This window comes from Engystomops pustulosus, chromosome 4 (assembly GCF_040894005.1).
Source record: "Engystomops pustulosus chromosome 4, aEngPut4.maternal, whole genome shotgun sequence".
NCBI classification, from domain to species: domain Eukaryota; kingdom Metazoa; phylum Chordata; class Amphibia; order Anura; family Leptodactylidae; genus Engystomops; species Engystomops pustulosus.
Window position 1 is genome coordinate 50,263,394 of NC_092414.1, and position 15,416 is coordinate 50,278,809.

A 15,416-nucleotide genomic window follows, 5' to 3' on the forward strand; every position below is an offset into this window, starting at 1 on the left:
AACAACTGTTGTTTGCGTACTCTGATTTTATTTTTACTTATATCTGCTCTAACTAGGCATTTAGCTAATTATTTCCCTCTCTTGTACACAAATTTTGCCTTGTCCCTACTGAGAATCATATCGCAACGAATCCCAATTTTTTTAAGATAGTATTTTTTATAAGTGTGGAATAACAGCCATATGTAGAAATAAATAAGTGGTTCTTATCTTTATTCCTATCGGACGTATGAGTTTGTCGTAACTCTTTCTAATCTGCATGTGCTACTTCCTCGCTAACCCTTTTGACCTCTTCACGACTATATCCCTTTTCTACAAATTTTTCTATCATCCTTTTCCTATTTTTGTTGTATTCTTGGTCGTTATTGCATATGTGACAGGCACTAAACAAGGTGGGGGAAGGGAGCAGATTAAGGAGAGGAGATAGACAGACAAAGTTCTGTAGAATCACAGACTGGGAATGAGGGACTGATAGGGAACAGGGGAAATCTTGTATCTCACTATTCTGTGTAGGAGACATCTGCATTCACACATCCAGCTCTACTTCATGTTAGGATCGGAGGTAGTGTCATCCTCTGACCATGAAACATGCCAACACCTGGGACAGGAGTCTAAGTGACACCTGGTCTTCACCAGAGCCTGCCACAAAGCAGGATGGTCTTGCTGCAGCGTGGTACCACCAGGTGGTCACTCCACAGGCTTGACTTGTCCGCGGTGGCAGCTGAGGTCGAGGTACAGGAACGGCAGGCAATCTCGTAGTCAGGGACAGGTGGTCAGGACAGGCAGCACATAGTCAGGGACATAATAGGTCAAGGCAGGCAGTGGAGGAGCATAAGCAGGAATGCAACCAGGGGTGCGCACGCACGGGCCAAGAATGGAAATCCGGAGCTGGGACAGGTAAGCAGCGCAGGCGCCACGCGTGCGGGCACCGGGGGGCAAGGGTGAGCCCACGACCCGTGATATGGGTCGGGGAAGCACCTTTGACAGTACCCTTCAGCCTCCGCCTCTTACTGGGCTGGAGAACTCTCTGCAGGAGATCATGGTGGAAGAAGAGTGACCAATGGGCTTGGGATTAAGACGTTGTGCTGTCTGGAGATACAAGAGATTTTTATGATCTGTATATACGCAGAACGGATGGCGAGCTCCCTCCAAAAGATATCATCATTCTTCCAGGGCAAGTTTGATGGCTAAAAGTTCTCTATCCCGAATAGAGTAATTTCTCTCTGCGGGAGAAAAAGTTTTATAAAAGAATCTGCACGTTAGAGTTCAGGCTTTAGGCCCTTTCTGGGTGAGCACCGCCCCAGCACCTACTGAGGATGCATCCACCTCTAGAAGAAAAGGCTTCTCTGCGTCAGGCCTAGTAAGAACAGGAGCTGAGGCAAAGGCAGACTTTAACTTTGGGAAGGCCTCTTCAGCCGCCAAGGCCCAGAGTCGTGGATTAGCTCCCTTCTTGGTGAGCGCCACAGGAGATACCAGAGTAGAGTAATGTGGAATAAACTGCCAGTAATAGTTCACAAAGCCAAGGAACCTCTGAATGGCTTGAAGACCTTCAGGATGCGGCCACTGCAGAACTGCAGACAGTTTAGCAGGATCCATCTGGAGATCTTTGTCGGAGATTATGTAATCGAGGAAAGGAAGGTGCTGTAGGTGGAACTGACACTTCTCGAGCTTAGCATAGAGACGATTAGCCTGTAGGCGGCCAAGAACTTGTTGTACGTGAAATTGGTGGGTCTCAAGGTCTGGGGATAACACCAAAATGTCTTCTAGAGGAACCACAAAACACATATACAGCAGATCTCTGAAGATGTCATTGACAAATTCCTGGAAGACAGCTGGAGCATTACAAAGTCTAATGGCATCACAAGGTCCTCGAAATGTCCACCTCGGGTGTTAGATGCTGTCTTCCATTTGTCACCCTTGCGGATCTGGATGAGGTTGTAGGCCCTACAAAGGTCCAGCTTGGAGAAAATCTTGGAGCCGCACAGGCATTCAAACAGCTGTGTAGTGTATTGCTTCATAATCGTGATCTTGTTAAGTCCGCGATAATCAATGCAAGGACAAAGGGAGCCATCCTTGTTGGTCACGAAAAAGAACCCTGCACCAGCTGGAGAGGAGGACTAATGTATAGACCCACTCTGCAGGTTCTCTTTAACATACTCCAACATGGCAGTAGTCTCAGGTACAGAGAAAGGGTACACCCGACCCCAGGGAGGAAAGGTAGCCGGCATCAGCTCTATAGGGCAGTTGTAGGGACAATGTGGCAGCAATGTCTCTGCTTGCTTCTTGGAGAACAGGTTAGCAAAGTCCTGGTAACACATTGGAAGGCCCTCCAAAGACTTGGGAATCACGGAGGAGGCCAAGACGGGTACTAGTAGAGACGGCCCTGGTAGAGAATTTCTCCCGTCATCCAGTTAAGAACAGTTGCATGGAGCTGCAGCCATGGAAGACCCAGCAGTAGAGACAAGGTAGAGCATGGCAGTACGTAGAAGGACAGTCTCTCCTTCAAAACAGTGACCTGCAGGGAAATTGACTTTGAGCAGTACCAGACTGGATCGGAGAGGATTTGTCCACTGACTGATGAGATGACCATAGGCTTCTTGAGAAGGACCACAGGGATATGATGCTGGGAGACCAAAGCAGCATCCACGAAGTTCCCTGCAGAACCGGAGTCCAATGCAGGTGCCAATGCTGAGAAGCACAGGAATAGTAAGGCTTGGAGGAGCTTTGCTTTGACCTAGGTAAGCTTCTCCCGAGAACACTAGGTGCTGGTGTTTCCCAGATTTTTGGGACGTACTGGACAAGACCAAATAAAGTGCTCAGTACAGGCATAATACAGGCAGGAGCCTTCTGAAATGCTCCTGGGAGAGACCGTCTCTGTCAACCTGCATAGGCTCCTCCATAGATGGTACAGCCGGAGACTGGAGCGGCCTTTGGAAAGCAGAAGCCAGGCGAGGTAGACATCATGGATGATGTGGTTGCTTGTGGCATAAATAATTGGCACGCTCCAAGGCAGCAAGTCAGGATGGGCAGCACAGTATCAGAGTCGGGGACATAGCAATCGGTCGAGGCAAGCAGCGGAGGAGCATAGTCAGGAACAGGAAATCACAATAATAGCACAGGGCATCAGACAAAGCTGTTTATAAGGCACAAGGCACAAAGCTGGGAGAGGCAGATATAAATAGCCTTCTGGGAAATGGCCAGCGCCAAATAGCGGTGCGCTGGCCCTTTAAATTTCCTGAAGGTGGCGCGTGTGTGCCAAAGAGACGGACGCGAGCGGGGACAGGTAAGCAGAGCACCTGTGACTCTTCATACACTGTCACATGACCTCTGTGAGCAGTGAGAAGCAGCCCCTCCTATAAAAACATAGATTTGTTTATCTGATGTTTATACTACAGACTTCAAGGCTTATCAGCACATGGAGAGGAAGCAGCTATTGCAGCCCTGAGGTGATATGAGGGGGATAGGAAGGAAACTACTGAATATACGTAACAAAGATAATCGGCAAAGTTGTTTTACATCCCAAGCTATTGATTTGTGAAAAAAAAAATCCTTTATAGTTATTCTTTAAATATAAGTGGAGGAGACCTAGACAAAATTCTCCTGCAAACTGAAAGTGAGTGGATTTTCAGAATGAACTCTGAGATTTGGTCATAATCATTGTATACTCACTTGGCCATTAGTGGTTCATGTGAAGGTCATCCTTTCTGGATATCTTGGCTTGCTCTAAATAAAAATATATAAATAATAATATAAACAAAAATAATTATGAAAAAGATAAAATAAAACATTACAATTTCAAATTTATGAAGCTTCAGGAGCACCATCGATATAAGCAGTGATGTACTGGTACACAATGAGCTTGGGCTATATATATCCCATGGAGCTCATCCTTCTCCTATCTCCTGAATGTTATCCATGTTGTTCTGTATGAAGGTTTGCTCCTACACCATTGCATACTGTTTTATTATTGTTTTCAATTCAACAAACACTTCACCCTTTTATCTATGTGCTCACGGGCTAATATGATACTATTAGCTTACTTAGGCTGATATGCATAACATCGCAATAACATTTCAATTGATATTTACTTGTAGTTTGACTGTAGCTATCTGATTGCACAGAGGACCTTTCAAACAAATATGTAACAATAAATGGCACCTGTGAGTGGACGCACTCACCCCTAGATGAAGCTGACTGATATCTCAGTGAAACAGCCATTTTATCATTTATTTTGCCACTTTTTCCTAAAATAATTCCAGTATTACCACTGGTAATCCTGAAAGTAGAGTATAAAATAGCCAATGAGTGATAACAAAATCCCTACTAAGTAAACCCATGTAGCCCAAAGGCGTTATAAATCTTGATGGGTTGCCCATTAACACTGCAAGAACATAGCCATATGTTCCACAGAGTTAGGTAAGTGTTTCCCCTACTCTACATAGAGTTCTGTATTCCCACTAGCTTTAGACAGAAGATACAGTTTGACAGAGCTTTAATCAAAGACCAATCAATCAGTATAGTTTTAGCCTTTTGATCACTGTGAATACCATGCAAATTGAGTTGAATTGTCTGTCTAGGATGGCCTTGATGTTCCACAATGTATCTAGGAGAATATTTAAGGTCCATGGGGGATAAAATGGAACCTTTTAGAACTGATTCAAAATATCTTTGGTATCTTGGTAAAGAAGGCATCATGGCTTGGAGGAGCTTTGCTGGATAGCTATCATGGAGGGAAAATGCATTGGAAGTTCCATGGGAACAATGTATGTGAAATTGTACATAAAGCAGTCCATGACCTCAAGCTAAGGAGATGTCGGGTTATGCTAGAAGGAAAAGTTGGTTGATGTAATTGTTGTTTATGTAAGGTCTATATATAGGTCAATGCTTTCTTTACTTTATCTCCCTGCACTGTTGATGTGCTCAATAAAAACAATAAATAATAGAAGTGTTTGAGTTTATTAGTTTATTTTGATTGTGTCAATCTAAAATAGTAAATTGAGAAAACACTTTACTGGTAATTAATGCAGAAATCCAGGTCAATGCAATGGGCCCACTCTATGGGGCACATTTACTTACCCATCCCATTGCTGCCGCCGATCCGAAATGTCCGGCGAGGATTTGGAGCAGCCGCGATTCACTAAGATCGTGGGCCAATTTCCTGCATGTGCCGCTTCCCTGATGAGGTCCACCGGAGTTCACCTTCTTCTACCCAGTGTATGGGAATGCTGATCTTGCGACACAAAGAACATTAGTTCCAGATATTTTGTCTTTGCATAGGTGGCAATAATCACCTTGTATTAGAGGTGGAATTAATGTAATTCCTCCATTTTTAGGCTATTACTAGAGATGAGCGAACATACTCGTCCGAGCTTGATGCTCGATCGAGCATTAGCGTACTCGTAACTGCTCGTTGCTCGGACGAGTATTTCGCCCGCTCGAGAAAATGGCAGCTCCCGCCGTTTTGCTTTTTGGCGGCCAGAAACAGAGCCAATCACAAGCCAGGAGACTCTGCACTCCACCCAGCATGACGTGGTACCCTTACACGTCGATAGCAGTGGTTGGCTGGCCAGATCAGGTGACCCTGGGATAGACTAGCCGCTGCCCGCGCTGCTCGGATCATTCTCTGTCTGGATGCCGCTAGGGAGAGAGCTGCTGCTGGTCAGGGAAAGCGTTAGGGTGTTCTATTAGCTTACTGTTAGGCAGGAGTGATTCTACAACAACCCAACAGCCCTTCTTAGGGCTACAATAACGTTATCCTTTTTTTTTTTTATTTGCTTGTGGCTGGGCTTGCTGGCACTAGTAGTGCAGCTAGTACCATATTGTGAGGAATTAGCAGGGGGACTTGCTACCGTTGTGTTTAGCTCTTAGTGACACACATATCCACCTCAAACACCAAAGTGGGAAAATTTATTAGGGGTTTGATTTCAATTAGGCACAGTCTGCCAGTTTCTTTTTATTTTACGTTTATTTTTTTAATAACTCAGTGTCATCTCATCTTGCATAGTAGTGTGCTTTAATACTTGGCTAGAAAATAGCCATAGGAGAATCCAAACGGCTTACTTACGCCTACAGTAGCGTTATATATATTTGATTTCTGGTTGATCTGCTGGTGGCTGTAGTTGTTGCAATGCATCTACTAGCAAATTGTGAGCAATTTGGAGTGAGACTTGCGACCACTGTGTTTTGCGCTTAGTGACGCACATATCCATCGCAAAGACCGAAGTGGGAAAATTTATTAGGGCCCGGGGTTGGATTTCAATTAGGCACAGTCTGCCATTTCCTTTTTTATTTTACGTTTATTTTTTTCATAACTCAGCGTCATCTCATCTGGCATAGTAGTGTGCTTTAATACATGGCTAGAAAATAGCCATAGGAGAATCCAAACGGCTTAGTTACGCCTACAGTAGCGTTATATATATTTGATTTCTGGTTGATCTGCTGGTGGCTGTAGTTGCTGCAGTGCATCTACTAGCAAATTGTGAGCAATTTGGAGTGAGACTTGCGACCACTGTGTTTTGCGCTTAGTGACGCACATATCCATCGCAAAGACCGAAGTGGGAAAATTTATTAGGGCCCGGGGTTGTATTTCAATTAGGCACAGTCTGCCATTTCCTTTTTTATTTTACGTTTATTTTTTTAATAACTCAGTGTCATCTCATCTGGCATAGCAGTGTGCTTTCATACTTGGCTAGAAAATAGCCATTGCAATAGGATAGCATCGTTTGGTTTTAAAAACTAAAAAACACACAAAAAAAAAAAAAACACAAAAAAAAGTTTAAAAAAAAATTAAAGTTATAACTCTCATTTTCAAAATGTTTAACCCGAGGGCTAGGGGTAGAGGACGAGGGCGGGGACGTGGGCGTCCAACTACTGCAGGGGTCAGAGGCCGTGGTCCTGGGCGGGGTGAGACACCACCTGCTGATGAGGGAGCAGGGGAACGCCACAGAGCTACACTCCCTAGGTTCATGTCTGAAGTTACTGGGACTCGTGGTAGAGCACTGTTGAGGCCAGAACAGTGCGAACAGGTGATGTCGTGGATTGCCGACAATGCTTCGAGCAATTTGTCCACCAGTCAGTCTTCCACGCAGTCCACCCATGTCACCGAAATCGGCACTCCTCCAGCTCCTTCACCTCAGCCTCCTCCCCCCCAGTCTGCCCCCTCCCAGCAAAATTTGCCATTTGAACCGGCATACTCTGAGGAACTGTTTTCTGGACCCTTCCCACAGTCACAAACCACTTGTCCGGTTGCTGATGAGCAATTTTCCGATGCCCAGGTTTTCCACCAGTCGCAGTCTGTGGGTGATGATGACCTTGTTGACGTAGTGGAAGAAGTGTGTAAAGAGGTGTCCGACGATGAGGAGACACGGTTGTCAGACAGTGGGGAAGTTGATGTCAGGGCAGGAAGTCCGAGGGGGGAGCAGACTGAGGGATCGGAGGATGATGAGGTGACAGACCCAAGCTGGGTTGAGAGGCCGGGTGAACACAGTGCTTCTGAGACGGAGGAGAGTCCTCGACCAGAACAGGTTGGAAGAGGCAGTGGTGGGGCCAGACGGAGAGGCAGGGCCAGACCTGGTGCATCAGCGCCAAATGTGTCAACTAGTGAAGCTCCTGCGGCGAGGGCTAGATTTTCAGAAGTCTGGAGGTTCTTTAAGGAAACACCGGATGACCGACGGACTGTGGTGTGCCACATTTGCCAAACCAGGATCAGCAGGGGTTCCACCACTAATAGCTTAACTACCACCAGTATGCGCAGGCATATGAATGCTAAACACCCCACTCAGTGGCAACAAGCGCGTTCACCTCCGGCCGTGCACACCACTGCTCCTTCCCCTGTGTCAGCTGATAGTCAGCCCCCTGCCCAGGACCCTGCAACAAAAACCCCATCGTCGCCTCCACGATCCTCCACAGCATCCACCAGCGTTCAGCTCTCCATACCCCAGACGCTGGAGCGGAAACGCAAATATAGTGCAACCCACCCGCACGCCCAAGCCCTTAATGTGCACATCTCCAGATTGCTAAGCCTGGAGATGCTGCCCTATAGGCTAGTAGAGACCGAGGCCTTTCGCAGCCTCATGGCGGCGGCCGCCCCTCGGTATTCGGTCCCCAGCCGCCACTACTTTTCCCGATGTGCCGTCCCAGCCCTGCACCAACACGTGTCAGACAACATAATCCGTGCCCTGACCAACGCCGTTTCTGACAAGGTCCACCTGACCACGGACACGTGGACGAGTGCTGCCGGGCAGGGCCACTATATATCGCTGACGGCACATTGGGTTAACTTGGTGGAGGCTGGGACCGAGTCTGACCCTGCGGCTGGTCATATACTGCCGACGCCGAGGATTGCGGGGCCTACCTCGGTCCAGGTGTTTCAGGCCTACTATGCCTCCTCCACCTCCCACCCCTCCTCCACCTCCTCCTCCGAACGACCATCCGTGGGCATGGCGCCATCAGTCGGTAGCTCTAGGCACAGCAGCAGTGCCGTCGCTAAGCGACAGCAGGCGGTGCTGAAACTGCTGAGCCTAGGCGATAAAAGGCACACCGCCCAAGAACTATTACAGGGCATCACGGCGCAGACTGATCTGTGGCTGGCACCGCTGAACCTGAAGCCAGGCATGGTTGTGTGTGACAACGGCCGTAACCTGGTGGCGGCTCTGCAACTCGGCAGACTGACACATGTGCCATGCCTGGCCCATGTGTTAAATCTGATAGTTCAGCGTTTCCTCAAGACATACCCCAATCTGTCTGATTTGCTCACGAAGGTGCGCCGCATCTGTGCGCATTTCAGGAAGTCCAGCACAGATGCTGCCACTCTCAGGGCAGCGCAGCGCCGCCTCCAACTGCCCGCTCACCGACTGTTGTGCGACGTGCCCACGAGGTGGAATTCAACACTGACCATGTTATCCAGAGTTTACCAGCAGCGCCGAGCGATTGTAGACTGCCAGATGTCAACTTCCACCAGAACTGGTAGTCAGGTCAGTCAGCTTCCTCAAGTCTACAATGAGGAGTGGATGACTGATATCTGTCAGGTGCTGAGTAACTTTGAGGAGTCAACACAGATGGTCAGTGGCGATGCCGCCATCATCAGCATCACCATCCCGCTGCTTGGCCTGTTGAAAAACTCTCTGGTCAGCATGAAGTCGGAAGCTTTGCGCTCCTCACAAGAGACGGGGGAAGAAGATTCCCCTTTTGATAGCCAAAGCACCCTTAGGTCTGTTTCTCAGCGCATATCGGAGGAGGTGGAGGTGGAGGAGGATGAGGAGGAAGAGGAGGAGAATGTTGGCGAGACACAAGAGGGGACCATTGTTGAGTCCTTCACTGTTGAGCGTGTATGGGCAGAAGAAGAGGAGTTGGAGGAGTTGGAGGAGGAGGAAATGGACAGTCAGGCCAGTGAGGGGAGTGAATTCTTACGCGTTGGTACTCTGGCGCATATGGCAGATTTCATGCTAGGCTGCCTATCCCGTGACCCTCGCGTTCAAAGAATTTATTCCAGCACCGATTACTGGGTGTTCACTCTCCTGGACCCACGGTACAAGCAAAATCTTTCCACTCTCATCCCTGGAGAGGAAAGGAGTGTGAGAATGCATGAATACCAGCAGGCCCTGGTGCACAAGCTGAAACAGTATTTCCCTTCTGACAGCGCTAGCGGCAGAGTGCGTAGTTCTGCGGGACAAGTAGCGAGGGAGAGTAGGCGAGCAGGCAGCTTGTCCAGCACTGGCAAGGGTACGCTTTACAAGGCTTTTGCCAGCTTTATGTCACCCCAGCAAGACACTGTCACCTGTCCCCAGTCTCGGCAGAGTAGGGCTGATCTTTACAGAAAGATGGTGAGGGAGTACGTAGCTGACCATACCATCGTCCTAAATGATCACACAGCTCCCTACAACTACTGGGTTTCAAAGCTGGACATGTGGCACGAACTGGCGCTGTACGCCTTGGAGGTTCTTGCCTGCCCTGCCGCTAGCGTCTTGTCCGAGCGGGTTTTCAGTGCAGCTGGTGGCATCATCACCGATAAGCGTACACGCCTGTCGACTGACAGCGCTGACAGGCTGACGCTTATCAAGATGAATAAAGCCTGGATTTCTCCTAATTTCCAATCTCCACCAGGTGAAGGAAGCTCAACCTGAATAATTTATCCACTCCTCCTCCTCCTCATTTTCCTCCTTCTCCTCCTCTTTGTACAGTAAAGCAGAGGAAACTGGCTATTTTTTGACAGGGCCCACTGGCTCTAGCTATAGTACTTTATGCATTTAATTTTTATGGAGGGCCACCGACCCGGTCCTCTGTTTTAAACAATTTTTGGGAGTGCCACATACAGGCACTCAATCTATTCAATTTTTCTGGAGGGCCACCTACCTGCTCCTCTGGTTTGAAAACTTTTTTGGACTGCCACATACAGGCACTCAATCTATTCCATTTTTCTGGAGGGCCACCTACCTGCTCCTCTGGTTTGAAAACTTTTTTGGACTGCCACATACAGGCACTCAATCTATTCCATTTTTCTGGAGGGCCACCTACCTGCTCCTCTGGTTTGAAAACTTTTTTGGACTGCCACATACAGGCACTCAATCTATTCCATTTTTCTGGAGGGCCACCTACCTGCTCCTCTGGTTTGAAAACTTTTTTGGACTGCCACATACAGGCACTCAATCTATTCCATTTTTATGGAGGGCCACCTACCTGCTCCTCTGGTTTGAAAACTTTTTTGGACTGCCACATACAGGCACTCAATCTATTCCATTTTTATGGAGGGCCACCTACCTGCTCCTCTGGTTTGAAAACTTTTTTGGACTGCCACATACAGGCACTCAATCTATTCCATTTTTATGGAGGGCCACCTACCTGCTCCTCTGGTTTGAAAACTTTTTTGGACTGCCACATACAGGCACTATCCAAATTGAATTGTCTCCATAGCAGCCTCCACACGTTGTCTCCATTGCTACCTCCAAAAGTCGTTTTTATAGCTGCCTCCATACATCGTCCCTTTATCAAACGAGGTGTGTCAGGCCGAAATTTGGGTTGTTTTCATGGATTCCACATCAAAGTTGTTAACTTTGTCGCCATCCTGCTGTGTTATCCACAAAATACACTGGCAAACTTTTACCATTTACGGATATTATTTCAGCGCTTCTTGCGCATCTGTTTACATTCCCCTCACCCGCCATATCCTAAACTTATAAGAACGCTACTACACTTGATCTTATACAAAAGGTTCTTAGAAGTGCTGTTTGGGGAGTAGCCTAGAGACAGGGGCTTGGATTGGCGAAAGCTCGCCTGGCAGCGGAGCGCCAGCTCCATGCGCATCATGCGCTTCTTGCGCATCTGTTTACATTCCCCTCACCCGCCATATCCTAAACTTATAAGAACGCTACTACACTTGATCTTATACAAAAGGTTCTTAGAAGTGCTGTTTGGGGAGTAGCCTAGAGACAGGGGCTTGGATTGACGAAAGCTCGCCTGGCAGCGGAGCGCCAGCTCCATGCGCATCATGCGCTTCTTGCGCATCTGTTTACATTCCCCTCACCCGCCATATCCTAAACTTATAAGAACGCTACTACACTTGATCTTATACAAAAGGTTCTCTTAGAAGTGCTGTTTGGGGAGTAGCCTAGAGACAGGGGCTTGGATTGGCGAAAGCTCGCCTGGCAGCGGAGCGCCAGCTCCATGCGCATCATGCGCTTCTTGCGCATCTGTTTACATTCCCTTCACCCGCCATATCCCAAACTTATAAGAACGCTACTACACTTAACTTGGTGCAGGCTGGGACCGAGTCTGACCCTGGGGCTGGTCATATACTGCCGACGCAGAGGATTGCGGGGCCTACCTCGGTCCAGGTCTAAAAAAGGCCTACTATACCTCCCCCTCCTCCACCTCCTCCTCCTCCTCCGAATTACCATCCGTGGGCATGGCGCCATCAGTCGGTAGCTCTAGGCACAGCAGCAGTGCCGTCGCTAAGCGACAGCAGGCGGTGCTCAAACTGCTGAGCCTAGGCGATAAAAGGCACACCGCCCAAGAGCTATTACAGGGCATTCCACATCAAACTTGTTAACTTTGTCGCCACCCTGCTGTGTAATCCACAAAATATACTGGCAAACTTTTATCATTTACCGATATTATTTCAGCGCTTCTTGCGCATCTGTTTACATTCCCCTCACCCGCCATATCCCAAACTTATAAGAACGCTACTACACTTGATCTTATACAAAAGGTTCTTAGAAGTGCTGTTTGGGGAGTAGCCTAGAGACAGGGGCTTGGATTGGCGAAAGCTCGCCTGGCAGCGGAGCGCCAGCTCCATGCGCATCATGCGCTTCTTGCGCATCTGTTTACATTCCCCTCACCCGCCATATCCCAAACTTATAAGAACGCTACTACACTTGATCTTATACAAAAGGTTCTTAGAAGTGCTGTTTGGGGAGTAGCCTAGAGACAGGGGCTTGGATTGGCGAAAGCTTGCCTGGCAGCGGAGCGCCAGCTCCATGCCAAGGTCCAACTAACATAGTTTTAACTGCAGCACCTTTAATCTACTACTAGTTCACTGCCTCCATACATGGTCCCCTTATCAAACGAGCTGTGTCAGGCAGAATTTTGGATTGTTTTCATGGCTTCCATGTTAACTTTGTCGCCACCCTGCTGTGTAATCCACAAAATATACTGGCAAACTTTTATCATGTACCGATATTATTTGAGCGCTTCTTGCTCACCTCCTTTGGTTCCTCTCTGCCACCCATTGGTTTGAAGCCTGAGTCCATTTAGGGTATGTTGCCATGACACTCTCCAGCCTGCCGCTGCTGCCGCTGCCGCTGCCTCTGCATGCCGTCCCCTATAGTGTCAGGGTCAATTATTGGATGTTTTAGATGCTATCTAGCCTCATTCGGTCACTCTGTCATGGCCATGCTGTTGCCCATAATTTTGGCATAATGGTGCGATTAAGCAGCCTCAGAGGCATCCATGCATGCTGCCCCTGCTGTTTCCTGTCCGTTTCCGTGGTGTTTCCATCCTTTTCTGAGGTTCCCAGGTGTTTGGCCAAGCTTCCCTGTGCAGAGCCTTGGTCCCCTTGAAAAATGCTCGAGTCTCCCATTGACTTCAATGGGGCTCGTTACTCGAAACGAGCACTCGAGCATCGGGAAAAGTTTGTCTCGAATAACGAGTACCCGAGCATTTTAGTGCTCGCTCATCTCTAGCTATTACCCTTCACAAAACAGGTATAATAACTTTATATCTGCTTGACCAAAGTTGCTACGGACGTGACAGCATTAACTTTCTGGGGTGGATTTTATTATTTTATTTAAAGCAAAATAGAATAATACATTGGGCATTGGTGGTTATTGTGGTTTTTGTTCTTATTTATTTATTTTTTTTAAAAACGTAACTTTTTTATTTTATTGTACCACTTGGTGGAGTAACACTGGGGATAGCTTGATCCCCCACAGAATACATTGCAGTACTTCTATACTGCAATATATTGCATCTGTCAGTGAATTACTGACAGGTTCGCCTTTTAGACCCTCTCAGATGCCACAATCGTGCTTCATTGTGGCTTTTAAGGGGTTGAACTGCCTGGCAAGGGGAGATCTCCCTACAGAGCAGAATCAGCAGGGACCTGGTTGTATGTAACAGCTTTGGATAGTGTTGGCACAATGGCAGTGCCAGCATGATTCGAAGAATGAAATAGATTGTCCTAATGTAGCAACAGCTCACTAATTAGGACAATCTATTTCATCCTATGTCCTTAAGCAGTTAAATTATTGCAGCTGCATGCATGGTGGAAGTAACATTCTGGTGACGCTGTGTGATGCCATTTTTAAGAGGATCATTACTCCTTATGATATCAATCGGAAGCAATGATACTCCCAAAAATGCTAGTATCCATGTACGCGGCTGCAGAAATTAACATGCTACTGATGACGTGCTCGCACTGATCATTGGCGTTAATGTTGAAGGGGGGGGGCGGTTGAGATGAACCCAAACCAGAATTCCAACTGAAAGCAGAAGCATATAGCCACGAATCCAGCACAAAGTGGTAAAGAGGTAAAAATAACTAATTTTATTCTTCAACGATTAAAAACTTCCATAGGGGACATCACAGATGGCGTCACAGACCGACGCGTTTCGACACGACGGTGTCTTTATCAAGGTCTAGAAAAAACACACATGGACTTACTCTTTGAAAGAACCGCGTCCAATGGAGCTTGTCACGTGATTGGAGCTAATTGGATCGAAGTCCAATTAGGTATACTAAAACATCATATTGTATTAAAAAACATAACATATTTAGCGAGAAAACAACATGGGGAATAATACAAATATTTTATGTAGTATGGCACAGTATTACTCAATGAGCATGTATCTTAAATCGCCCAGAGCGGGGCACAAGATATATGATTTCAGTTAGGAAGAATGAAGAGCAATATGAAGCGGCAGTGGTGGAAAACACATAGAATAAACTAGTAGGTGAGTATGGACTACACATTCATTAACATTCAATTTATATTAATCATAGTATTACCGTGGATTCGTTCATTAATAGCATAGGATAATATCCTGTCTGGCATTAAGGCCTTTGGGTGTCCTGGTCTCTAACGAAAAAATCCAAAAGGACTCCCTATTCAGTAACTTTCTCTGATGGTCTCCACCTCTCCTGGGGCGGTTCACCCTCTCAAAGGCCTGCCACGTAAATCCTGTGCAATACTTGTTATGTGAGTTCCTAAAATGCCGTGAAACAGCAGATACATTAAGTGAATTGCCAGTAATATCAGACATGTGTCGGCGTAGTCTAATTTTTAGCGGACCACTGGTGCAACCCACATATTGAATCCTGCACAAGGTGCAAGAAATGACATAAACGACATGTTGCAGTTAACATAAGATTTTACTGCGTACCGTTTTCCCGTGGAATAGGAGGAAACTTGGTTACTTTGTGTAATATACGAGCACATTTTGCACACCCGATGCCCACATCTATGGTTGCCTGGGTATGCAAGCCACGTCGGGGTTGCACCTGTTCTGTTTTGGTATAAGCGAGGAGACAGTTGGTTTCCTAGAGTGGGGGCCTTTTTCGGAATAAATTTGATACCATCTTTGATTATATTATACAGGTCTGGGTCTTGTGCCAGAATAGGGAGGTTTTTCTTGATGATGCCCTTAATGGCATTAGATTGTCTGCTGAATGGGGTACTGAACGTGAGGATGTTATTAGCCTGCAGCCCCCTCTGAATCTTTTTTCTGTTGTCACCATACAGCAGTTCCTGTCTACTAACCGTCCCTATCCGGTATTCTGCCTGTTTAATGATATCTGGTTGGTACCCTCTCTCTCGTAGCCTGTTAGAAAGGGATAATATTTCCTGTTTAAGACACTCATCTTCCGAACAGTTCCTTTTAGTTCTAACTAGCTCCCCATATGGGATGTTATTCTTGACATGCAAAGG

At 47.0% G+C, this 15,416-nt stretch overlaps 1 protein-coding gene across 1 annotated transcript; it reads right to left on the bottom strand.

Annotated features, from left to right (window-relative positions):
* Positions 1–1,184: 1,184 nt before the first annotated feature.
* On the bottom strand, positions 1,185–1,782 carry LOC140128447 (uncharacterized). Its single transcript, XM_072150153.1, has 2 exons — positions 1,309–1,782; positions 1,185–1,220 (listed from the first exon to the last, which is right to left on the bottom strand). Exons 1-2 carry the CDS (start codon positions 1,780–1,782, stop codon positions 1,185–1,187), a joined length of 510 nt encoding a protein of 169 aa, XP_072006254.1.
* Between the last annotated feature and the right edge of the window lie 13,634 nt (positions 1,783–15,416).